At 42.8% G+C, this 25720-nt stretch overlaps 1 protein-coding gene across 3 annotated transcripts in view; it reads left to right on the forward strand.

The window, feature by feature from the left end:
- The first annotated feature begins 534 nt into the window (after positions 1 to 534).
- JCAD (junctional cadherin 5 associated) overlaps positions 535 to 25720 on the forward strand; it is an 87617-nt gene continuing 62431 nt past the window's right edge. Inside the window, exons 1-2 of one of the 3 annotated variants that reach the window (XM_043541403.1) lie at positions 555 to 678; positions 25121 to 25250. In XM_043541403.1, coding sequence (XP_043397338.1) covers positions 25225 to 25250 — 26 coding nt within the window. In that variant the 5' untranslated portion in view covers positions 555 to 678; positions 25121 to 25224. Of the gene's footprint in view, positions 679 to 25092; positions 25251 to 25720 lie in introns of those variants that run through there. The other 2 variants (XM_043541402.1, XM_043541399.1) reach the window with 2 other exon arrangements.

A 25720-nucleotide genomic window follows, 5' to 3' on the forward strand; every position in this document is an offset into this window, starting at 1 on the left:
CTATGCACCTACAAAACTGGAGAGCCTGGTGAGGCCCTTTTACAAATGTTGCTTTTTATTCTAAAAAGATGCTATTTGCCTTACTGAAATATTACATCTAACTATGTAATTGTCATGGACCATGATCAATCAAATTGCTCTGATGTCTGATGAAACACATCCTAACAGGTGTTGGGAACATTACTGTATAAGGTACTGTACCTTGTATAGGTTAGTCTGTAGAGTTCATCTGTTGTGTCTCACTTGTGTCAGTATCTAGCATTCCACACATGCCTTTTATTTAGGAAAGAACACAAAAGTATGTTATCTTATTCCTCTGGAATTTTCCACAGTTATTTAACATGTTAGTTTAGGCATAATTGGTTTGAGGGCTCTTGAAATTTATATCTCAGAAGTTCTTATTTACATCAGGCTTAGAGTAGTTAATTTCACTTGAGGTAAACGTGAAGCATTAGATTGCAAACGTACCTAATCCATCTCTCCTCCCCCATGACCAGAAATCCTGTGGTTAAAATAACACAGCCTCTATTCAGAGCACAAACTTAGAGCCGCTGGCTGAAGCAGACTTGGGATTTAGAGAACTCTCAGCAGATGAGTCTGTTAGGGTTTTGGTGGGTTTTTTTTATCCTACTTCTGATCCATGCGAGGAAACCAGGATCTCTCCTGTTTGCATGCAAGGTAAAAATTTCCTGCAATCTGTGTATCTATATCTGTGTGTGTCTATGTGTGTGAAAACTGCAAAAATGTTGCTACTAATAGAGCAAGAAGCATTTGGCAAATGGCTTCACAATCTTTAACTGTTAATCTGGTCTTGTGGCTATTTCAATACAACAGGAGTGAAATGATGAAATGATAAGCTTACACTGAGAGAGGAGAGCAGCACAGATTCTCTGTCACATGGAAAAGAGGCTGAGTGTTTAGGGAATAGATAAAACAGGGTTTGGTGCAGTAACAAAACTGGATTTTATTCTGTTCGAGTCAGCCTAATGCTAAACTAGAACCTGATCTGTTTTGCTGAATGTTAAGTGCAGTCACTCCCAGGGTTGTCTGACCAGTGTAATCTCCATGCAAAAGGCTAAAGCTGTGCATTCTAGGATCACACTGGATATGTTTACAGTGTATACGGTAGTGCTATTAAATAACAACAGAGCTATTATTCTGGAGTATTTTTGATGCAGTGTTGCCAGATAATTAAGTGCCTTTATATTAGCAGTGTTGCTTTCAAAGACACAGTGTAGTAAAAGATCACCTCTTTCTTGAAACCCTATTTGATTCTGAAATGCAGGCATGAAACATAGTGCTCCAAACAGAGGTTGAACTGTATTCAGAGGTTTGAACTGTACAGTTGTACCTGCCCTGCTTCTCCTCCACAGTTTAGATCATCACAGATCCTGGGCATAAAATCAGTCCTTAGGGTCTTCATTCTTGGAAATCAGCGGTCACATCATCTGAAAATACTGGCAACGTCCATTACTGAGATAATTTCTTGTTCAATTTGTTTTCATGTTGCCACTCACTAGCTTGCCCCATTCCCAGGCTCTTTGTGTTCTGCCTAACTGCACACAACACCAAACAAATGCTGTTACAGGTGGCACTCTGAATCCTCCAGCCCATTCACATTTTGAGGCGTTAACTTGCCCACTGCCCCCTCTCTTCCAGTTCATCCATTTTCTCTGTTTGATAGCTGCTAGAGTGGTTTTTTACATAGCTTCAGCCTGTGGGCTGTATTCATACAATAAGTGGCCGCCACCTGCCCCTGCTATCCCCAACATGCATCACCTCCCACAGTATGTCCTGAACCCCGCTGGTCCTAGGGAGAAACAGGGATAGCAAAGTCAGGGTTCTTATGCCACAGACTATGCAATGCCACTATAAAGACACTGGGTTGGCAAAGCCACGCACATCTTTAAAACTGACAGTGCCTCATTGTCTTGGAGAGAGAAATGCAGCTTTATTGCTCCATACCACCGCTCGCTTTGTGGTATGGAACACAGGGAATTATAGTGAATACGCATGCACAGCTTTCAGTGATACCCATGAACAGTAAGCCATATTAAAGAGGCAGCCAAGAGGAGAGTGAATATTCTCAGGACAAAGAAATGTGGTTAGGCAGCAACTATAAAATTTCCGTATAGAAAGTCAAGCTGATGTCATTTTAACTGTACGGGCTAGTGCCAAGAATTGTAAGTTCCGTATCAAGATTCAGAGGAAAAAAACCCCCACATACTCACAATTTGTTCATGTGGAAAAATGAACTTTTATGGAAGATATTTATGGGAACCTGCCAGAGGAGTATGTGTTGTATTATTTTTTTATTGATAATGATACGTATGTTCAGAGAACCATTATATTTTACTGTAAACTCCCTTTACCCAAGAAAGGAGAAGCTCAAATGTGCATGAATGTTATGGAGGGAAGATGGTTTCAGCAAAACTGTTGATATATAAGCAGAGCTGGCAGGGTAAGAAGAACTGTTAAGGGCACAAAAGACTTATTCATGTCCTTGAATTCACGTTTTCTCCCAGTGACTTTGGGAAGATGCACATGAAATGAATAGCATTGCCAGCCTTTCTCTGGTTTTACTGTTTGAATGTTGTGATATATACAGCACCATAGATGGGCATGGTATGAATGCAGATGATTGAAATGTAAAATGGAGGTCCTGACCACTTGGGGGTCCCACCTACTTTCCAACATAGGTAATTAGGTTCTGCCTGTCTAAATTCCCCCTGGGAATTCAAGTTGTTGGGCATCTTTCACTTTCTGCCCTATCCTGTTGTGTAGTTTTGTGCACTATTGAACAGCTGCTGTGCCTCACCACAAAGGTGGCTGTGTACTTGAGGTGTACAGAGATAGTTTAGGCAATGCTGCCAAACCTTCAGCTGAGGGGGCCTTGGATTATGAGGATCCCAGCCCATCAGAGATGAGTTGAAATGTCGCAGTGATACTTGTGGCTTATGTTCCAGTGACGTGTTTTGTGGAGAATAACCTGCTCTGCACTAACTGAGAGTTCTGTAGGGATAACCTGAGGAACTGAGATGTCTCCCTCTTTATTGCAGCACTGCCTGACCCACAGCACAGCTTCTCCTTCCCCCTATTTAAGAGGACACCTCCATCCACCATTCTCCTAACTCCATCTGCAAGCATACATACCAGTTCTGGACACATTCCCTGTGTTTGAACCCTCCCCTGGTGCAGGCAGTTTGAGGGACAGAAGTCTGTATAATCTGACCTAGCACAAAGGAGCGCTGACTTTGAGGCTGAATCAGTTACTGCTTCTGAGTGCTCTGAGATGCTCATATGAAAGCTACTAAAGAAGAAATCATTATAGTATGTTTATTATTAGTATTGTTTATTTACTATCTACTGGGTGAATGTGGTGCTCAGGAAGGTGGTGGACTAATATAACAGTTGGATTATAGTCCAGCAATGTGATCACCATTGTGCCTAGTGCAGGCAGGTACAAGCTTCTTCACTTGGCTCTAGAAGAGCATCTCACTCCTAACCTGCAACACTTGCTGTCCCAGTCCTTTCATTGTTAGTATTAACAGTGCAGTAGCTGGCACATATGACAAACATCTCTCAGGAACTCACCTGACACCATCCAACTCATTTTTATTTCTAACCCAGTTGGGATTTGAACTCAGCTCTTACTGCACTGCTTACCCCAGATAGTTACTCTTTATATTTGGTTTCCTACAACCCATTAGGTTATTGCTTAAACCAATAATTACTGTAGTACTGTTATTGGGGATCTGGTTGGAGAGTTGGTATTTGCTGCAGAGTAATGGACATGAAGCTAATTCTGCAGTTCCTCACAGAAAAATCCCAAGTCACAATTTAGAGCAGGGTCATGGCTGCTCTAAGTTGCTCAGGCTGCCCAAATCTCAGGGGCTGTTCCAGCAGGGCAAGGATTCCCAGGGCATGGGGACACTCTAGCCATACCCATTTTTTCCCACCCACACCCCCTCCACCACAGACTGGGGGGGAGACAGCATAAAGGCCATTACCCCAGGCATATTCCACCTGGCGATTTCCTCATGCTGGAAGATTATTCAGGCAGCTTGGTCTGCCATCTGCACAGTGGCTTTGTGCTAGCAGACTGGTACAAAGAACTGCAGCAGGTGTCAGAATCTGTTCCTGTGTTATGATCAAACCAGTGAGATGAGGTAAGTGAAATGTGTGATGAAGAATTCAGATAACTGTAGAAAGGATTTTGTCTCTCAAGGAATACAGTCTTAGGTGACAATACAATCTCTTGTAACAAATTTTCTTGATGTTCCAAACAATATGTTTCTATATAAAACACATCAAACTCTATAATAGGCCTCATGTTATCTTCACATACCAGCACTAAACAATGTGTACATTTGGAGATGTGAGACCCCCTAAAGAAGTTTATAAACTTCAGGGTTAATACAAAAAAACCCCCTGATTTGTAAGACTTGGTTTGTTTTCTATTGGCTTGTGATTCAGTTCCAACTGAGGAGTGAATAGGGGTCTGGTAACAGAGAAAGAACAATACCTGGCCTTACTTTTTCATTAACAGTAGAAGTAGGCAGATAGATAACTAATTATTAGACTCCCACTAAGTGGGTGCTTTAGGTATGTGCTTTCATTCTTGCGATTTTGGGTATGTCTGCACTACAATTAATAACCCCCAGCTGGCCCAGCTCAGGCTAAGGAGCTGTTTAATTATACTGTAGATGCTCGGGCTGGAGCCCAAACTCTGAGACCCTGCTAGGTGGAAGGGTCCCAAAGTAGGGCTGGGCCCGAACATCTCCACCGCAATTACACAGCCCCTTAGCCCAAGCCCCGTGATCCCAAGTTGGCTAGCATGGGCCAGCTGCGGGTGTCTAACTGCAGTGTAGACATCCCCTCAGTTACTTGTATGTCATACTGTTCTGAAATGTGAGGCACCCTGTGAGCCGGTTGTTTCACTGTGTGTCAAATACTTCAAAGCAGAGAAGGCATCTAGAGGACGAGTCAGGGAAGGTTGGAGAATTCCCTTGCTAGTGATGCTGGGTGAATTTAGGAAGGAAGCAGCAATGAGGAACAAACCACTGGGCATAAGCAGTGAGGGGAATTTGTGTCAGTTCTTAACCAGTGCTGTCCAACGTACCAACTCCTGGATATCCATCAGATGTTTCTCCTGGACTGTTGAAATTACCTGGTATGCCATGATGGTATCAGTGCAATGCAAATGTAGTTGCACAGAAGCATGTGTGAAGACAAGGGGTTAATGTACTACCTCTTGTTTGAGAATATGTAAATCGGTAAAAATAAGCAGACATGACCTAGAGCCACAAAACTTAGGGGATAGTTCTTTGCACTCTTTTAATGCCTCCCTCATCCAAGGGCTGATTTCAAATACCCCAAAGTCCTGTTCAGATCAGGAGCTGATTCTAGGTGGTGTGATGGGAGAGTGGGTGTTTCACCACTTTACAGAGATAAGTCCCCTCTGGGAAATTCAGATCCAGATGCTGGTTTTGATTCTGAACTCCCCTAAAGTTTTGGCCCATTTTTAAAATTAAATGCATAAATTGCCAGAGCAAATGCAAGTAATAGAATAGAATATATGCAGGGTGCTAATCACATCAAAAGCACTGAAGTTTTGGCTTCTGGTCAAAGCCTCTTGATACAGAAATGATATTCCCTTTTACTTAATAGCGTGGCGTTTTGGCAGTGTGTTCCCATTCTCTCTCTCTCTCTGTCTCTCTTTCTCTTATTTTGCAGGTACTGAAGCTTGGCTGTTTATGCTCTTGGCATTTTCTACCTGCAGGGGAAAAAGTGCCTCCTTTTGTTAAACCTCTGATGTTAAACTTTGCACTGTGCTGAGTTACGATGCCCAACTCCGTGCGGTGCCCAAAAGGGGCCATAGGATCCTAACAAACATAACTCTTGTGGTTTCCATCCCTGTGCCCCACACAGATCACAAAGGTTTTAAAATGAAAATGTACCTAGAACTTCCAGTCCTTCTAGCATCAGGGGCAATCACCAAGCCATTGTCAAAGAGCTGCCACAACACACGATGGAGCATAACTTGACATGCCTCCTTTTGCCCCTCTCCCATCCCATGCTCACTCAGAATGTCTACTCTGAAACCTGTAGTTCTGAGTAGGGACTTGTGCAGTATCCACTGTAAGTTAACTATCATCTGTGACAGCATTTCACACTAGTGGCTAAATTCTCTGTTTACGTACACCCTGGGCAATTTTACCAATTTAGACAAGGTTGAAAAGGGTGTATGTCAGCACAGAAAGGGCTTTATTTACTGTGTACTAAACTTTGCTGCAATCACTCACATATACTTCAGTGAAAAGTAAACATTAAAATAGAAATATTGTTGTCGCATCTTGAAGAAACACAAATAGCCTCCTCCATCTTCTTTATTCCATGATGAAGATCTCTCTCTCTCTCTCTCTCTCTCTCTCTCTCTCTCACACACACACACACACACACACACACACACACACACACACACACACACACACACACACACACACTTTTCACATGTTGAAACAGTCTACTTTTGACTCACACAATGCACCCTTCCTTTTGTAGGAACCTCCTTTAAATATGAATCAAGACAAAATAATGTCCACTAAGCCATTCCTATTTTACCCATGTTATTTTAGTGGATCTCATTTTGTAAAAGGTCCACGATCTTCTTATTGATACGCAGATCATGCCAAGGGGCTGCCACAATCACGATGCAGAGTGTCACACAATCTCTCAGAGTCGATTTTTGCCAGGTTTCCTATTGGTATTATTGCTGTCCCAGAAATTAAATATTTTAATGACTTCCAGGAAGAGGAATTGTTTTGGTCCACAGTCAATTATTTCTGAAGACATGCAGTGCTAACAGCATGGGTTCTTTTTCTCTTGTCAGTAATAAGCAGTAACTCTTACAAACTTGTGTGAAAATACAAAACATCTTTATTAAATATTTGTTTTAACTTAAAATAACTGAATTTTTAAACCAAATTTGATTAAGTAATAATTCTTCAAGAGAGGGATCATCTAGTGTTTTTTTTCCACAGGTCTGGAACGTCAAGACTGAGTTGTAGTCTGAAGTGTTCACGTTGACTTCTGTAGTCATGTGTAGAACACTAAGGACCAAGAGTCAGATGACTAAAGTGAGGCACCTCAATAAATGGCCTGATTTCAGAAATGCTCAATACGCACAGCTCTCACTGAAGTCAACACAAGCTCTGTGTGCTCTGTTCCTTGCCTAAAAAGGCCTAGATTCACAGAAGTACTTAGATGCCTAAAGTCCGATTTAGGAGCCTAGGTCTGGTTTTAGGTTTCTAAGTCCCAGTTTTAGGCTCCACTGTGATTCACAAAACTCCCACTGAAACTTGTAGGCGCCTAAACTCACTTGGTGCCTAAATTGTTTCGGCAAAAAGCTTCCTAGGCAGCTGTGTTTTTGCAAAAAAGGCACAGGCTTCTAACTCCAAAGAGGGTCCCAGGTCGTGAATTGCTAGCAGAGAGGCTGCAGGGAGATGCCTATATCTTCATGGGAGAGGCAGGGCTTAGCAAACACCCCTCTGGTTGGCATCTGCCACTGATTAACTTAGGCAGCTCCCTGCCTTGCATGTTGGCTTTTGTGAATTTCTGTCCTGTCTTTCTTGATTTTACTTCCTTAATCATCCACCATTTTGATGCAAACAAGCAGTGACAAAACCTCTGCAAACGTAGATTTGGGGTAGAAAACTGACTCTTCACTTTTAAATGGTAGAAGAGAAGGAAGAGACACAGGATTATGATCCATCACCTATAAATCAGCCTTATCTTCCTGTTCTAGGCCATTTGGGTTTAGTCATTATGGCAAAGCAATGGAAAGAGTCCATTGCTTCTCTGAATCATTTTTTGATCTTGTCCTTCTGTGGTTCGAGTTCTTTCTTGTTAATTGCATCAAGCCAGATTTCCACAGAAACTACAATAATAGTGTCATCAGTCTGCAATCTGTCAAGCCCCTCTGAAACCTTCAGTTGCTTCTGTAAACTTAGTGTTTTTCTGTAGAGTCCCTTGTGCGCTGTTTGAATCAAAACCCTTCTTGTACTGAGTGCAACTCCCAACATACTTATGGTAGTTTTGAACTAACTGAAGAGACTCATTCTCCAGAGAGTTCCACTGAGTGTTATCAGGAAAGATGGGGTGTCAGTCAGCCTCTTCATTCAATCAAGCATGAGCCTGATGATGGCTGCAGAAGCATTTTTGAATTTGCACAAAGCACTGTAACACTGCATTAGATATTACAGTTTTTTCCATAAGGTTAATATATTATGCTGAATATCTAGACCTCAGTAGTTCTCATCCTTTTCATTCTATTTTCATTGACTGAGCAACTGCAAAAAAACCTTTTGTCATACTGTTCTCTAAATTACTGGATGGCATCTGTGGCAAAATGGATGCAATGTTCCACAGTTTAATTTCAGATGTACCATCAATACTTCATTACCTCAATCCATTAAGCAGAAACACGTTTTTCCCTGTTAGGGAACTTGTGGCCATTATTCAGCCATTCCTCATGTTCAGCCAACCATCCTGCATTCGTATCAATGTTGATTCTTTAGGCTCTTCCTTTAATTTTCCGCGCTGTCTTCACTTGCGTCACGTAGTAGTGGGCTTGTGAGTTTAAATCTGTCCAGAAGAATATATCCAGGGAGAAGGGCTTCAGTTATTTCTTTAAATTGCTATTTTGTGCAACATTATCTGAACAGTACCTTATTAACACAAATGAAGCTTGGAACTTTTCTTTCTTTTCAAGTTTAAGTCTTTGCCTTTCCGTTGTTTTTATAACATAGTTTTCAGACCAAGAGCATGTTAAGGAGAGCTGGTTGAAAATCACTATGGTCATGTGACTCCCCTAGTGCATCACAGTGGTTCAACCAAGGGGTAGAACTGACTAAAATGGGAGCTGTAAGTGCTCAGCACTTCAGAGAATCAGGCCACTCGTATTTAGGTGCTTAACCTTAGGCATCTATGCTTGAAAATTCTGGCCAAGGCGTTTAAAATTAGAAACCATTTTTGAAAATGAGGCCTCAACCTCTCCGCTTCATTTTCCCCATCTGTAAAGCTTGGATAATATTAGTTGCCTAAGGAGCTGTAGTGATGAATTCTATAGTGTCTGTAGAGCTCTATGAACATGGAAAGCTGGATAAGTGCTAATTATTAATTATTATGTAGTCATTCCAGTCAAATTGAGACTAAATTATCCAAACACAAACCCAAAATATATAGATCAGTCTTGCTATTTTCCAAATAGCATCTAGCAGCAATCTTGGCACTATAACTTGTTTACACCGAACCATGGGTACTTTAACTGTGTAAGTTATTTAATATCGTTTTGTCAGTCAGATAAGTAAACATTTTGAACAGCTCCTGAACTCCAAAACAAGCTACAACTGCACTAGCAAAGCATATTGCTGACCAACTCTGAACTGATAGGTTGCCCTGACTTATACCCTGTGCAACCGCACTAAAGTTAATGGAATTGTCCAGGGTGTAACTTGGGGCAGTATTGGCTCATTGTGGGTTATTTTTTAAACTCCTAACCCTTTTAGAACTAATAAGATGAACAAGCCAATTAAAGGTGTTCACAACAGAACCACTTTCCTTCAGTTCTAAATACTATACTGCTGTGAGACAAATCCTCATAATCCTCTTATCCTGAATCGGTTGTGTTGGGGGGCTCTGCAGCATTAGGGATGAACAGAATCCCTGCATGAGTCACTATTACAACCTCAGTGTTCGGATTCCAGTGTGGGCTCAGATACCACAGCAGGAAGAGCAGTGTAGAAAAAAGAGGGTTTGGGGTCCATATAGCTGCAGATCCTCTGCATAACTGGGTACCCGTTCCACTACCTTTGCCTCCCACATGTCCGTGATGGAAGGGTGGATTTTGTCTCTATGAACTCAAGTGGTGCTGTTATGAACTCCATTGCCTGCTAGTTTTAGTGACAGGCCATTGTGCTTTTGAAAATGCACCAGTTAAAGAGGCTGATCCAAGTTGTGCATCTGCAGCATTCAATCTCCTGTGTGGTTTAGGATGGTATTTTATGAAATATTTCTTGATATTTCCTATGACTATCTGATTTTTGTTCCTTTCAGGATTCAATGCATTATACCCGTTCACTTCCCTATACAAAGGGGAAAGGGGATCATATTACAAGCAGGAATGCTTAAGTCAAACTCTCTGAGCCTTTCCAACAGCAATTTGTTTTGGAACTGAGTGAGTGAGGAGGAGGGGAAATGGGAAGACCACCAAGACTTCAGTATGAGACATGCTATTCCACTTTTTCAGGGAGATGTAGTCTGGGCAGTCTGCAGATAGGGGTTGAGTCTGCTCCCATTGAAATCAATGGCAAAACTTTTCTTGACTTTAATGATGCAGCACTGAGCCCCAAAACATTAATTTAAGGCCTGATCTGAAAAATATGACCAGTCATTGGGCTGGCGAGAGAGAGAATGACTCTGTAGTCCAGTGGTTAGGGCACTGTGATCCTTCAGGGTTGTGAGGCACCTTACTACCATCTGCCCTTAGCGGGAGGAAGCCTGTCTATGGCTGCGAGGAGTCAGCTCCCTAACTTGATTGGCCACAGGCAACACAAGCGCTCTCCTCTCGTCCTATGCAGGCTCCACTGTCCCTCTGCGGGTTAGTGATAGGTACCTGGAGCCCTTTGAGCATCCGCCTGGGGGGTCCTGCCCCTGCGCCACTGGACACTCACAGTGTCACTGCTCCCAGAGAAGCAGTACACCCCAGCTTACCAGTTTTACCTCCAATCACTGCTCTGTTTAACACACAGCATTTAGATAGGTTTATACACAGGTGCTGACTTTTCCTTTTCCCTGGGGATGCTCCACCCCTGCTTCGCCCTGAGGCCCTGACCCCACTCCACCCCTTCCCCCAAAGCCCCACCTTGACTTTGCTTCTTCTTGCCCCTGCTCCGCCCCATCCCCCAAGGCCCTGCCCTCACTCCGCTGCCTCCCCCAAGGCCCTGCCCTTGCCCCACCTCTTCCTGCCCCCCTCCGTCCCCTCCCTGAGGCCCCCGCCCACTCACCACTCTCCGCCCTCCCCCAAACCTCTCCCCGAACCGCCAAACAGCTGTTTGATGGCAGCACGGCCCCCATTAGCTGTTGGGTGGCAGCGCCCCACCATAAGTTGATGAGCGGGGGCGGAGAACAGCTGTGCCTGGTGGGTGCTGAGCACCGACGGAGTCAGCGCCTATGGGTTTATAGTGAAACCCAAGCAAAAGGTTTATTTAACAAAGAGATGCAAATGATAGCAAGTGGAAGTGTTAGACGCAAAGGGGTACATATCAAATAAAATCATAACACGCATTCTAGAAGTTAGATTTATTTAACTAGATACTTTTCATGTCTTACAGAGCAAAGCTCACCCCAAAGTCCTTCCAGGGTTTTCAGCCAGGCCTGGCTGTGATCCTTTTTATATGAGACAAAACACGCTGCAATATGTCCCTTAGGTGAAGGATACTGTGTGTCTCTTTGCAACCCCAGATATATCAAAACATTCCTTTGATCTTTAGTCATAAACAGACACCCTCCTGCTGTGTGTTTTCTTCCTGTAGATTTCACAATCTCATCAGTTTTGCATTCTTGATTAGCTGGTGGCTCAGTATGCAAATAGACTTACATAATGAGACAGGCAATACACAATGACCAGACAGAGAGATAAGCATCTACTGCCCCATGCCTGAACAGAACCTGTCCAAGGCATGTCACCTCCTGGTGACCTGCCTTTAACTTCAAGGCTTTAAGAACATAATTTACAGTATAGGTCCATAACTTCTTAAATATTATCTGGTTTCAGAGTAACAGCCGTGTTAGTCCGTATTCGCAAAAAGAAAAGGAGTACTTGTGGCACCTTAGAGACTAACCAATTTATTTGAGCATAAGCTTTCGTGAGCTACAGCTCACTTCATCGGATGCATTCAGTGGAAAATACAGAAGATCTTTTTATACACACAAACCATGAAAAATGGGTGTTTACCACTACAAAAGGTTTTCTCTCCCCCCACCCCACTCTCCTGCTGGTAATAGCTTATCTAAAGTGATCGCTCTCCTTACAATGTGTATGATAATCAAGTTGGGCCATTTTGTGCTGGAAATTTTGTGCTGGAAATAAAGACTAACACGGCTGTTACTCTGAAACCAGATAATATTTAAGAAGTTATGGTCATATGGTCATATACCTCTCCTTACAGTGTGCATGATAAACACCCATTTTTTCATGTTATGTGTGTATATAAATCTCCTCACTGTATTTTCCACTGAATGCATCCGATGAAGTGAGCTGTAGCTCACGAAAGCTTATGCTCAAATAAATTGGTTAGTCTCTAAGGTGCCACAAGTACTCCTTTTCTTTTTGTAAATATTATCTGTTTTTCACAATAATTGCAATGACCAGTGGGCTACTGGCTCTCAGGAGGGACCTTATAGGCCTCCCTGTGGTGAATTATTGTGTACATACTTGACACAAGGATTCTATGCACCCCTTATGCCCTCTGGCAGTTGACAGAAAGAGGTTTTTTGGGTCACAGACACTCACCTGGGAGGTAGGAGACCCTGGGTCCCAACCATTCTTCATTACTTATCTAGACAGCTTCAACAGTAGACACTGAGGGAGCCCCACATCAGAATATCCCATAGCTCAGTGGTTAGACTGGTTTCCTGAGGGGAGGGAAACCCCTGATTCGTCCTCTGACAGAGTTGGGGGAATTGAACCTGGCATGTGCACTTGGCATGTGCACTAACCACTGGGCTAAAAGCTCGTGTGGAGTGAGACGAATGCATCACTCATTCCTGTAAGAAGCTGTGCAGGCACCTGCAACTAGCTGGCTCCCACTCCCGGAGTGCTAAGCAGTGCGAGGTGCCTCCCTGCAGCCTGGACACCATGATGCTCAGCATTGCAATGCCTAAGTCCCTTTGTAGATCTCACCTAGAGCCCGTGGAAGATCCATGGGACAATCTAATTCAAATACAGACCATACAGTGTAGATATATTTGATACATACAACATAGATTCAAACTTCCAGAGACTCTGGTCTCTTTGGTTATTTGTTCATGGCTACAGCCATCTATATGTACCTATATCTCTATCTTGCTCTGTATATGTATGTTGATTTTTAGGCAGAAGGAAAGGGAGGAAGTGCTGCATTTTAATAGCATGGAGGAAAGTGCAAAGGTGAGAGCAGGAGAAAGGTACAAACGGAGCATTTAGAATGTAGGCGGAATTAAAATACAAGTGCTATTTTTGAAGTGCCTAATGTATGGTAATAAAGCCTATGAAATTGTTCTTTACATTCAGTTAACATTTCTATGTGCATACATCTGTCTCACACATCACGGTAAAATGTTTTCTAATGTATAAAGGTATATGCAGGAAAAGTGCAATTACTGTACAGATTAAAGTGCTAGTCAGCGGACGTGCATAGAAAATAAGGGTCACATTCAGATTCCACGTTCAGTTAATCCAAATGAACCTGGGCATTACCTAGTTCCTACAAGTGCCCTGGGTTACATTCCTACTGTAAAAATCAGGGGACTGAGCAGCTATTTGCATGTGCAGTCACCCAGTTTGCCCACAGAATCCGCGTAACTGCGTGTAACTGTAGAGATGCACAGCACATGGGGCTCTCTCTTGAACATGTGGCCCAAAATGTATCGTTCTGAACAAAGGGCTGAATTCCCTTTTCCAGTCTGGCCCACTTTGGCCTGCTCTGGTGGCACAAAGGAGCCTAAAAGGATCTCCCCACCTGAAGATTCCTCTACTGTGGAGGAGTCTCCAGCTGTACAAACCAGCGCCTGCATCACCACTTTCTCCAGCCTTCGCTGTAGGGGCAAATCTAGTCCATGATTCCTTTCAGTGGAGGTAATACTAAATCTCTTGAGGCTTTTTACTGAGTTTGTTATTGAGAAACTCTGGCTAATGAGGGATACCACTGTGGAGACAGACATGTGCTATTGACCAAATTCTAAAATAAGAGGTTGAAGAAACTGCGTGGAGACAGATTTGCCCTACACGAAGTGAATTTCTTCTTATCTTTATTACTTTCCGCCCCCCCTGAACCTGTCACTGATTTTTGGTCCATTAGTGATTTTCTTCTTGTCTCTGATTTCTCTGTCAAAGACTCACGAGGTATGAGGGGAATATTGTCAGATCTCATTCACATGATGGAAGAGGCATAAAATCCACTTCATATATCATGTGCCCCTGGTTTCCAACACCACAAAGGATTTCTTCAAGCCCTCCTCATTATCTTGTTTCATGCTTTAATAGAAAAGCCAAAAGGCTGGTGACAAATAGCCTCATTTATCACATTTAATAGACTATTCTTTTAAGCCCATGAAATACACACTTTGGGACAAAGGCATGGAAAAATAACACGTCATTTGCACTGGTTTGCTGCCAGATCATATTAAAAAGTTCAAGAAGTATACAAACCAGTTAACTCAGCGTTCTCTCTGTTGCAGCATCCCTCCATTCACACAACCTACTTCTTTCCCTTCAGGTACGCACTATAAAGGGTGAAAGGTTGAATATGAGAGTCCTAGATGTGCTTCATTAATAGCACTCATGTTTTTATTAGCAATGTCCATATGCAGAGCAAGTGCCCTGCTATTCACAAAGGGTGGAACTGAGTGAAGGCATGGAAGAGCCCCCAAAGCAGAAGAAATACAACAATTCACTGTTCTGGGGGTGGTCAGCTCCCCAGCTTTTTATTATTATTATTTATATTACAGGCCCTAACTGAGATTGGGATCCCATTGTGCTAAGTGCTGTACAGAGACATCATGACAGACACTCTCTGTCCCAAAGAGCTTACCATCTAAATAAACAGTCAAAGGATGGGAGAGAAAATGGCCACATGCAGAGATGAAGTTACTCGCCCAAGCTCCCACAGCAGACCATTGGCAGCACAGGGATTTGAATCTTGGTTTCCTGCATCCTAGTCCGGCGCCGTGGCCATTGCTCTGTGTTGCCTCTCTGGGGGTCAAGCAAGGGGAGCTGCATACTGAGCTGGGGCATGACCTATGGGCCTGCAATGCTCATGTCCGCATGGGGTGCTGGAATAGCTGCCATTGATGGGCTGCTGCGGTGCTCCATACTTTGCATGCAGTCTGTGGTGTGACTTCTCTCCAAAGCCCTTTATTCAGACTTTTTGCGAGGGAGGCAGGGATTGCCCTTCACCTTACCAAGAATTATCCCCAGGCCACAGATAACATCCTCACTCTGCCAGGGAAAGGGCAGGGCTACACAGACCATTCTGTACAGCACGTGCGTCATGCTAATCTGCAAATCGCCACCCAGACTCCCCATATGAATGACAACCACAGCCCTCTCCAACAAACCTCATATTAAAGGTTATGCTCAGGCTGAGGGGTCTCTCATGCAATGTAAATATTAAAGCCTATCTTCTTCCCCCACCCTACCCCATGCTTGGTGCCAAGGGGGCTCCGTAGGGGCTGAGGTGTCAGGAATCTTCTCCCCTTCCTAGCCCTCTCTAGCTTGCAGGGTACTAGTTGAATGTGAAACTGCAGTAGCTGGAGCTGCTCCCTTGTAGGCATTGGCCAGTCATTCCATGTAATGGTGGACCCTGTGGCCCTGTCCCCATTTCTCCTCTTACCTGTTCTGCTTCATCCACCGCCAACTCCACTCCACTGGCATGTGTGGGATGCTCCCACAAAACGGGGTTCCATTTCACTGACTTCTGCCACACTCCCTGCAATGGAACCACCCCAATTCCTCAACCACTGGCCCTTGAGGAGCAATCAGAATCCCATCCTAAACGAGGGATACTGGCACAACTCCTGCCCTGACTGACAGCAGTAGGATTATCCAGGTTGGTTGATAATGGCAGGATTTGGCTCAGTGACTTCTAAGGCAGGGCTAACAGTTCTGACTTTCCACTCTTCTCTAGTTCATTCTGGACATTGGGTATGCCTCAGATGGCAGGTCTCCAGTGTGAATTTGTACAATATTTTAGCAGTCCAGCAAGCATTAGTTCAAGGTTTCAGTTATTTTAGTTCAAATGAAGAAAATGGTGGTTTTTGAGGAGGGCAGTGAAATCCCAACCTGCAGATTTTCCTTTCCTTGTATATTTATTTTGCAATCACTTTCCTCTTATGTGTCCTAAATCTGCAGTTTCTGAAGGCAGGAGACATGTGAGGAGGGGGAGGAGGAAGATGAGAGGAAACGGCTGTATGATATAGTAGTTTTTTTCTGTGCCACCATTTGTTTAACTGAGGGAATGTATCTAATGACAGTTACTACTATTTAAGGAAATAGGTTCCTATACAAAATCCTGTGGTTTCGATGTGATCCTTTTATAGGCATAAAGAGATTTTTCCACATCTCTCTCTTTCATTTTTGTTTCACTCAAATCTGGCCTTCAAACGGATAGTTCCAGAACACCATGCAGTGGAACTGGACATTCTGCTCCTGTTATTGCTATGAGAGATGAAATGTCCCACCAGTTTACCAACAAAAGCCACAAGGATGCACTCTGGACCAAGCTGAGGTCAGTAGAGTTATCCTAGATTTTACAGCAATGTAAGAGGGAGCAGAATTTGGCCATATTTATCCTGATGGGTTTTGAACTGGAAATACCTCATCATTATCACAAATCACATAATTTGATTAACAGAATAATATTCTATATGGCAAGATCTGTTACAGAACATAAACATAAGCAATTTCTAATGAATGATTGATTCTCAGTTCCTTTACAAATGCCAGTAACATGGACTGGTTAAGGTTAACTATAGGTTACCCTATAAATACGAACACTGCTTTTTAGAGTGATTCATCACTGATGTCTTCCATCTGAGTTTAAGAGGCCAATGACTCCCTTACACCAGTTTTACACCTGTGTAGTTCTACTAACTTCCAAGTGGCTATTTCTGATTTACACCAATGTAAGTAAGAGGGGAATCAGGCCCTGAGTGTTTAGCCAAAGTTCTGGAAATAACACGAACTTTACACAATTTAGAGCTTTATCGAGATCTTTAATGTATTACAGCATGCTATATAATCATATACGGTGCTGGCAGTAGCTGTTCTGCACACAATTACAAAACAAAGATTTACTGAGTTCCAGTAGCTGCTCAGTGCCAGATGAGTATTATCTCATCACATACATATGCTGTGCAAAGATGCTGGTGCTAGTATTTTCCTTCCCTACTGCAGAGGCATGCCTGGTACCACCAGTTTGTGCTGACATAAATAATAACCTGTCCAAGCATCTCCCAAATCAAGTGCTTGGGGAAGGGGCAGACACACTGTTTCAGAAGGAAACATAACTGGAGTCCATTCACTGATCTGGCTTTCCAATTATATAACTTTATCTTGAGTAAGAGCTGGGAGCAAGAGAGTCATATACAAATTAACTGCATCATTCTATTTGATTGCTTATGCATTTCTTTTATTATGGTAATTTATATGAAACTATGGATCTTTGTTTCTAGTACAAACCCTTCTTTTCAGTGAAAGACTCTGAACTAAAGGCCTGTTTCCTCTGGAGACCCGAGACTTGATTTCCTGCTCACTTACGTCAGTATTACACTGGTATAACTATTGACTTAAATGGAGAAGCTCCTGATTTACCCCATTCTGAGTGGAGTATCTGGGATTTCAGTCCTGACTCAGAGTCATGGGTGGAAAAGATTTGAATGACCTCAACCTAAACTTTAATCAGAATTTCTCCCTATTAGAAACCACCACACATATTGATATGATTGAGATATGCCTAAGACTGGTATAGCAGTATTACCACGCTAGCTGCTTCTTGAGCCCCTCCTCATGGCCAGAGGTTGCTCTGCAGATGACTTGCCTCACTTTCCTTTTCTTTGAGGGGCTTCTTAAATCAACTTAATATAGGCTTTCTTGAATGCAGTGACAACAGCCCTCCTTAGGGCATGGTTTATTACACTAAAGTTCAAAAATAAACCCAGAAGTCTTCTCTCCAACCTTAAGCTGGTCACAGCCCCAAACTCCTCTGGTGTCTCAGGGTCCTTCCTGCCTTAGCAGGTTACTCCCAGCCCTTCCTAGTTGGAGCAACTCCCCTAGTCTCAGGGTCTTCCCTGCAGGAGCCTCTCCCATGTTCTGCAGTCTCTCTATACTTCCTGAATACATTTTCCCCTCCTCCTCATTCTCTCCCCCCACAGCTTCCTATTGCTCTTTATGGGAGAATCAGCTCTTCCATACTCAGCTGGTTCTATTCATTAACCACAGACCCCGTCCCAGGTGTATGAGGCAGGCTAACAGGCTGGGGATGGCCAGCTCCAGGTCTCAGGGCCTTAAAGGGGCAGGCCACCCCAGCACAAGCAGGAAGTTTCAGACCAGGATTGAGGTGTATTGGTAGAAGTAGGATCCAGAATGGAACAGTGCCTGCCCACGCAGGGACAAATTCAATGGTGTTATTCCAGATTTATACTAGTGTAAGAGTGGTTCATTGTGCTTAGTTCTAGCCAATGAAGAGCATCAAATTCACACAGGCAGAAGTGACTCCAATAGAATTATTTACTTTGAATATACCAGTAAGTATTATAAACAACATTTTGGTAACTGTTTAATGTTTGTACACCGGAAGTTACAGGCTTACTTGTATCTCTAGTATATAGTCAGCCCCTGTTCACTGGGTATTGCAACTTGGGTAGGAAAACTAGCTCCAAGCGTAAAGTTGGCTTAAAAGGATTCAAGCCAAGAATGATGCTGCTAATAGTTGGTGGTTATTTTTTTCACCCTGATAGTACAAAAGGCAGCCAGATGTATCTGGTATGAAAGTGGGACAGGTAACTAATATCACTAAAGATAAGAGTGCCTGTCCACTTAAGAGCCTGCATCAGAAACGCTATCAATTGTAATTCAGTAATTACATACTGCACAAGTGTTTATTTCTCAGGCATGCCAGAATTTCTGGGTCTGGTTCTCTTATTTATACCAGTGCATATCAGGTGTCATTGTTTTCACTTGTACCATTAGTAATTTTGTAAAAGTGGCAATGACAGTATATTTCTTCACCACAACTGGTAGCTTCTCAATTAAAATAAAACACAAAAGATAATAAATAAATAAAAAAAACACACACACCCAACCATGTTTTAACTTCCTGCAGTTTTCACCGGAGACTGGCTAAAGGTAACAGTGCACTTAAAAATAGGCCCTACAATAAGACTGTACAAGCAAGTGTTAAGAGTTGCACAGGAAAGATGAAAGGACTAATTCTAAACATGTTAAAAACCTAATGTGTTTAGTTATCTCATGTAGCCTTAGATATTCCATCAGTCAAGGGTTCTTCTGTAACCCTGCTGATTTGTGGCTAGCTTGTGCAGTGTGTTAGAGCAGAGGGGCCAGGACCCCACAGCAACAGTAGTCTCCAGGAAGAATTCTTCTGTATCCTGTGACCTCAGCCAGATTCCTTCTGGGCATCATCCATGGTGCACTCACTTTGCCACTCTTGAGGAGGGCACAGCACACTTCCTTCTCTGAGCCCAACCAGCTCTGTTAGATGGTGTGCAGACATGCTTTCACCCTGCCATCTTTTAGGCATCTAGCACTTGTGGGAATGATAGAAGGGAGAAGATTCTACACAACCCAAAAAAAGAGAAGAGTGAGCCTCAGCAGAGAAAGAAGAAAGAAGAAAATACCTAGTGCCCTCCCCAACTATACATATAAAAATGATGGGGTCTAAATTAGCTGTTACCACTCAAGAAAGAGATCTTGGAGTCATTGTGGATAGTTCTCTGAAAACATCCACTCAATGTGCAGCGGCAGTCAAAAAGCAAACAGAATGTTTGAAATAATTAAGAAAGGGATAGAAGTTAACACAGAAAATATCATATTGCCTCTATATCAATTCATGGTACACCAACATCTTGAATACTGTGTGTAGATGTGGTCGCCCCATCTCAAAAAAGATATACTGGAATTGGAAAAGGTTCAGAAAAGAGCATCAAAAATGATTAGGGGTATGGAACAGCTTCCGTATGAGGAGAGATTAATAAGACTGGGACTTTTCAGCTTGAAAAAGAGATGACTAAGGGGGGATATGATAGAGGTCTTTCAAATCGTGACTGGTGTGTGGAAAGTAAAGAAGGAAGTGTTATTTCCTCCTCCTTGTAACACAAAAACTAGGGGTCACCAAATGAAATTAATAGGCAGCAGGTTTAAAACAAATAAAAGGAAGTATTTCTTCACACAATGCACAGTCAACCTGTGGAACTCCTTGCCAGAGGATGTTGTGAAGGCCAAGACTATAACAGGGTTCAAAAAAAGAACTAGATAAGTTCATGGAGAATAGGTCCATCAATGGCTATTAGCCAGGATGGGCAGGGATCCAGGCGTAATCGGTAGGTGGACTGCAAAATCTTATTTGTTTATTATCATTATTTTTGCATTATTTTCTCTGGAGTCTGGACCTTGACCAAGAAATTTGGACCTTGACAAAAAATAATTGATTACCCCTGCTTGTCAGAAGCTGGGAATGGGCAACAGGATGGATCACTTGATGATTGCCTGTTCTGTTCATTTCCTCTGAAACACCTGGGATTGGCCACTGTTGGACGATAGGATACTGGACTAGGTGGACCATTGTCTGACCCAGTATGCCTGTTTTTATGTTCATGTACCCATAAAGTGTTGGCCAAGGTCTGTCCCTTTATCTTTCCCCTCCATTATGAGTAAATGTGGCACAAATCGCAGCAAGGGGTAATTCCTTTTACAGCTATGTCAAACTATACCTTTATGTAAGCTTTTGGATAGCCTAAAGGACAACTTCCTTTCACACATGACTTAACGATTGTGTTCAATGCAGTAGAATAATTTCCATCCTGGATTTACCCTGATATCAATTAACACTTCAAAATACCACAGCTAGGAAAGGATTAAACTTCTTTTTTCTTTCATTGTTTCTTTATTGCTTTTACAAACAAATATTTTATCTTGTGGTCTTCGCAATTTAAAAAAATGCATATAAATTAATTTGCCAGTTGTGTGGCTAATTGGTCTAGGACACACACCTCCTTTCAAGCAGACCTCTATTAACATGTAAATTACATGTTTACCCTGGGTCCTTTCTTTCTGTGATCTTAAGTGGGGAATGCAGTGTTTGGATTAGAGATATCCCAACATCTACAAGATTATGAATACAAATAGATGAGGTGACATGAATATCAGGTGAGATACTGGAAAGCTGGGCTATGTGCCCCATGGTTTTATTTCTCAACATTAAAGCCTTATGGTGCATCCATTGGTTTATTAGCAATGAGTGCATATCTCCAAGGGTAAGCATCACACTTTCTACCTCTCTATACTGAAAAGCAAATGAGAAGCTTTCTTCAGCAGGTGGTGCAGCTTCTGGATCAACTTCAAGGGGAACCCAAAGAAGAATAAACTGTAACAACCCAGCCCAGAGGTGATGAAAGAATGTTGAATCCTCCATATTGGGGAGCAAAGCTGGTCAAAAAATGTCCCTGCCAAAAAGTGGGATTTAGTCAAAAATGGTGCTTGTTACAGGAAGATGTTGCTTTGGATCAAATTTTCCATTGAAAAATTTCAAAGTGAACTGAAACTACAATTTTAATTTAGTTTCACATTTAAATTTACATTTTGTTTCATTTTTTGAAAACCAAATTTTTTAAAATTTTGAATTTTTGTTTTCCCCCCCCTTTCTCCCTCTTTTTGCCACCGAGTTCAATACAATAAATAATGTACAAAGGTTTTTCTTGTTTTTTACATTTTTCTATCTTTCCTCTTTTCAAAACGGCTCCAACTTTGGAAAACTTGCAGAGTGGCAAAGGGAAAAAGGAAAGCACTGTAACTTTTCTAAAGCTGATGAAGTTTTAAAAGTTAGAGTGGAAAGGGGGAGGTGGAAATAAATAAACAAACATTATTCAGCCTACTGACTTCGGTAGTGAAAAGGCAGAATAGGGAAAATGGCATGCAGTGTAATACAGCTAAATGTAAATGTAGACATCTAGGAACAAAGAATGTAGGCCATACTTTCAGGATGGGGGACTCCATCCTGGGAAGCAGTGACTCTGAAAAAGATTTGGAGATGGAGAGGCATAATCTGTTGAACATAAGCTCCCACTGTGATGCTATAGTCAAAAGGGCTAATGTGATCCTTGGATGAATAAACAGGGGTATCTTGAGTAAGGGTGGAGAGGTTATTTTACCTCTGTATTTGGCACTGGTGTGACTTCTGCTGGAATATTGTGTTCACAATTTAAGAAAGTAGTTGAATAATTGGAGAGGGTTCAGAGAAGAACCACAAGAATGATTAAAGGATTAGAAAACCCGCCTTATAGTGACTGAGCTCCTTGAGTCTATTTAGCTTAACAAAGAGGAGGTTAAGGGGTGATTTGATTACAGCCCATAAGTAACTAGACAAGGAACAAATATTTAATAGTGGGCTCTTCAATCTAACAGCAAAAAGTATAACACAATCTAATGGCTGGAAGTTGAAACTAGACAAATTCAGATTGGAATTCAGGTGGAAATTTTTAACAGTGAGAGTAACTAACCATCGGAACAATTTACCACAGTTGTGGTGGATTTTCAATCATGGACAATTTTAAAATCAAGATTGGATGATTTTCTAAGATATTTTGGGGAAGTTCTATGGCCTGTGATTTACAGAAGGCCAGATGAGATTATCACAGTGGTCCCTTCCAACCTTGGGATCTATGGAAAAACAAAATCCAGAATTTTTTTAGTTTTCAAAAAAAAAAAAACACAACAACATTTGAATCAAATATTATCAAAATGCAAAATGTTGGATGGAAACATTATGTCTAGTTTTCTGGGATACGTGAAACATATGAAAAATGTTGAAAGAAAATTTCTCACTTTATGAGGGGAAAAATGTATTTTTGACCAGCTGTAGTGGAGAGAAAAGAATTAACTTTTCAAGTAGCCAAGAGACAGTGGTATGGTAGCCAGTCCAGACTAAGATGAGCTTCTGTCTTGAGGGAGTAGGCCAGAGTCTTGTCTTATAGATTTTAAGGTCTTTGAACATAGCAAAAGTGGCCTCTAAATTCTGACTTCTCTGAAGGGGATAACACCCTGTGCCCCTCAACTCCTCCAAGTTAGAAAGCAATGAACAATTTTTTAAAAACTGCTGCAGATAGCATCATGCTTTCTTCAAGTCTCATGCGCAGAACTGTTCCCTTTCTCTGCTCTCTTCAGGTGCTAGAGACCAGCACAGAAGGTCAAAGGCTGAAACGGTCACAGATTTTTACACTCTGTACTTCTACACTCCCCTTTCCTCCTCCCCCTCTATTGTGTCATTTAGGCACCGCTCTGCATTGGGTTGGGGTGGAAACCCAGCAGAGGCAGAATTCCTTTCAGAACTCCCTGGCATACATACAGGGGTGCTGCATAGAATCACAGAATATTAGGGTTGGAAGAGACCTCAGGAGGTCATCTCGTCCAATCCCCTGCTCAAAGCAGGACCAATCCCCAACTAAATCATCCCAGTCAAGGCTTTGCCACCTCTAAGGATGGAGATTCCACCACCTCCCTAGGTAACCCATTCCAGTGCTTCGCCACCCTCCTAGTGAAATAGTTTTTCCTAATATTCTCCCCTATCCACCTTGTCTGCTCTGCTTGTCAGTGCTTGGGGGCAGATCCATAACTTCATCTCCTCCACACCCGCTATTTCAAGGAATGCAGAGAGGGAACAGTTCCTGGACTCCAAAACAGGTAGGGAATGCATTTGTGCCTGGCTGCCATTCAGAGGCACCCTATCCCCTTCCTTGCATACCCTCAGAGCGGTGTGGCACAGCCCGGTACCCAGAAAGCTTATTGCAACCAAACAGCTTTCTCAGTTGTTTGAGTCCTCCCATTATTTCAGTCCCATCCTAGCGAAGATTTGAATTATTACTTTGCCAGCAGCACATACCTTATGGCCTTTCTTTATTAACGCTCAAGATTAAGTCTTAGGTGACGATGTGCTTTCCATGTTGAAACTCCATCCTAAATGATAAAGCCATAAGGGCTCTAACGGTGGGAAACTGAGATCAGGTTCAACTGGAGTGTTAACATCAAGTCCACCTAAGCTGGAGTTAATAAATAGCTCAATACTGGAAAAGACAAAGAGTTTTAAAAAAAACCCAGTTGAATATTTATATCCATGACCAAGTAGGACAAGTCCTGTTGGTGTTTACCTGTCAGAATTTCTAAGATACAGGGCATCTTGCAATGGACTGGCTTGTGTTTACCATCCTCCTTTGCTGGGGGGATATGTCAGATTGCTCACAGGTAAGCTCTACTGGTCAAGCTAACCAGTTAATTCTGTTACCAGTGCCACAAATGTGTGGTTAGCAGCTGGTCATGGTGTCTGCACGAGAGATATTATGATGCTTTAAAGAATAAGGCAGACAAATGCACATACACAGAACTAAGTTTTCAAAGGGCCTAGGGTCTGTGTGTGCACATCTGCCTGCACACAGTAATCAGGAAACCGCTTACCTAGGTACGCACTTTGGCTGCGTCGATCTGCGGTTTGGAGGCCTGAGCAAAGGTTGAGTGTGCAGAAAGCGGGGGCTGTGGCAAATTGCCGGTACGATTATGATGGGTCCCACGCTTCCTCTTCTTGGAGGGGGTTCAGGGTGCAGTTTCCTGCCCCTGAACTAGGGTATCTACAGTCCCACTAGTAACCCAGAGAAGGGTAGTGGAGAGGGAAGGACCCGGGCCCACCCTCTACTCTGGGTCCCAGCCCAGGGACCCTAGGGATAGTGGTAAAGAACTTGAATTAGTGCTTCCTTCCCCTGGGCTACTTCCTTCTGCTCTTCAGCTTGTGGGGCTTCCTGCCCTCCCTCTGCACAAGCCGGGTGTCTCTTTACCTATGGTCTTGGTCTTCTAGCCAGCCACGGCACTTCTCTAAACTCTCCTCTACTTCAACTCCTTCAGACTGCTCTCTGCTCCAACTCCTTCCCCTGGCTGATTGAATCAGGGTTTTTATTTTATCAGGTGACTAGCTTCAGGTGCTCTAATTGGCTTCAGGTGCTTTTAATTAATCTATAGAAACCTTTCTTCCCTCTACAGGGAATAAGGCTTCTCCTCATCCTGGGATTTACATATCTCTCCTAGATCACTCTCCTGCTGTCTTCTGGCCATGCTGAATCACAGAGCCCTTTGAAAACTGGGCCCACGTTCATGCTGGCAGCCATTCACCAAAGCAGCAGCTGCTAGAAATGACAGTGGCATCCAAAATAATAAGGTGAGCTGATGATTATGACAATAATCCAATAGAATCCCCTGGGTTATTTTGTTTGGTTTCTTTCAGTGAGTTTAGTGCAGGTGAATTTTCATTGCCAGGCTGGGGGTCCTGGAGACTGGAAATCTCTGTTGGCCTACAGAGCAGAAACAGCACAGGCACCAGCATGAGAGTCCCCTTGCTGCCCTGCCTCAACCCCAATGGGAGGGGTCAGCCCCGGGGCAAAGGCAGTGCGTTTCCCCCATCCATTCAGCCCCCACTCTCCCTGCTGAGTCTGCTAACAAGAATACCTGTTTGTTCCAATTGTGGTGGTAGTTTGTTATTTATGGATGCACGCTCACTAGGAGCTGGAATCTGTTGGACAAAACCTCCTGTGGGGTAAAGTGGTGTAGCTCCTTCGGCTTCAGTAAAGTTAACCCAATTTGCACCAGCTGAGGATCTGTTCCTAGTTAGCAACGCTCTCTGATTTGTTT

This window comes from Chelonia mydas, chromosome 2, assembly GCF_015237465.2.
Source record: "Chelonia mydas isolate rCheMyd1 chromosome 2, rCheMyd1.pri.v2, whole genome shotgun sequence".
Taxonomy (NCBI): Eukaryota; Metazoa; Chordata; order Testudines; family Cheloniidae; genus Chelonia; species Chelonia mydas.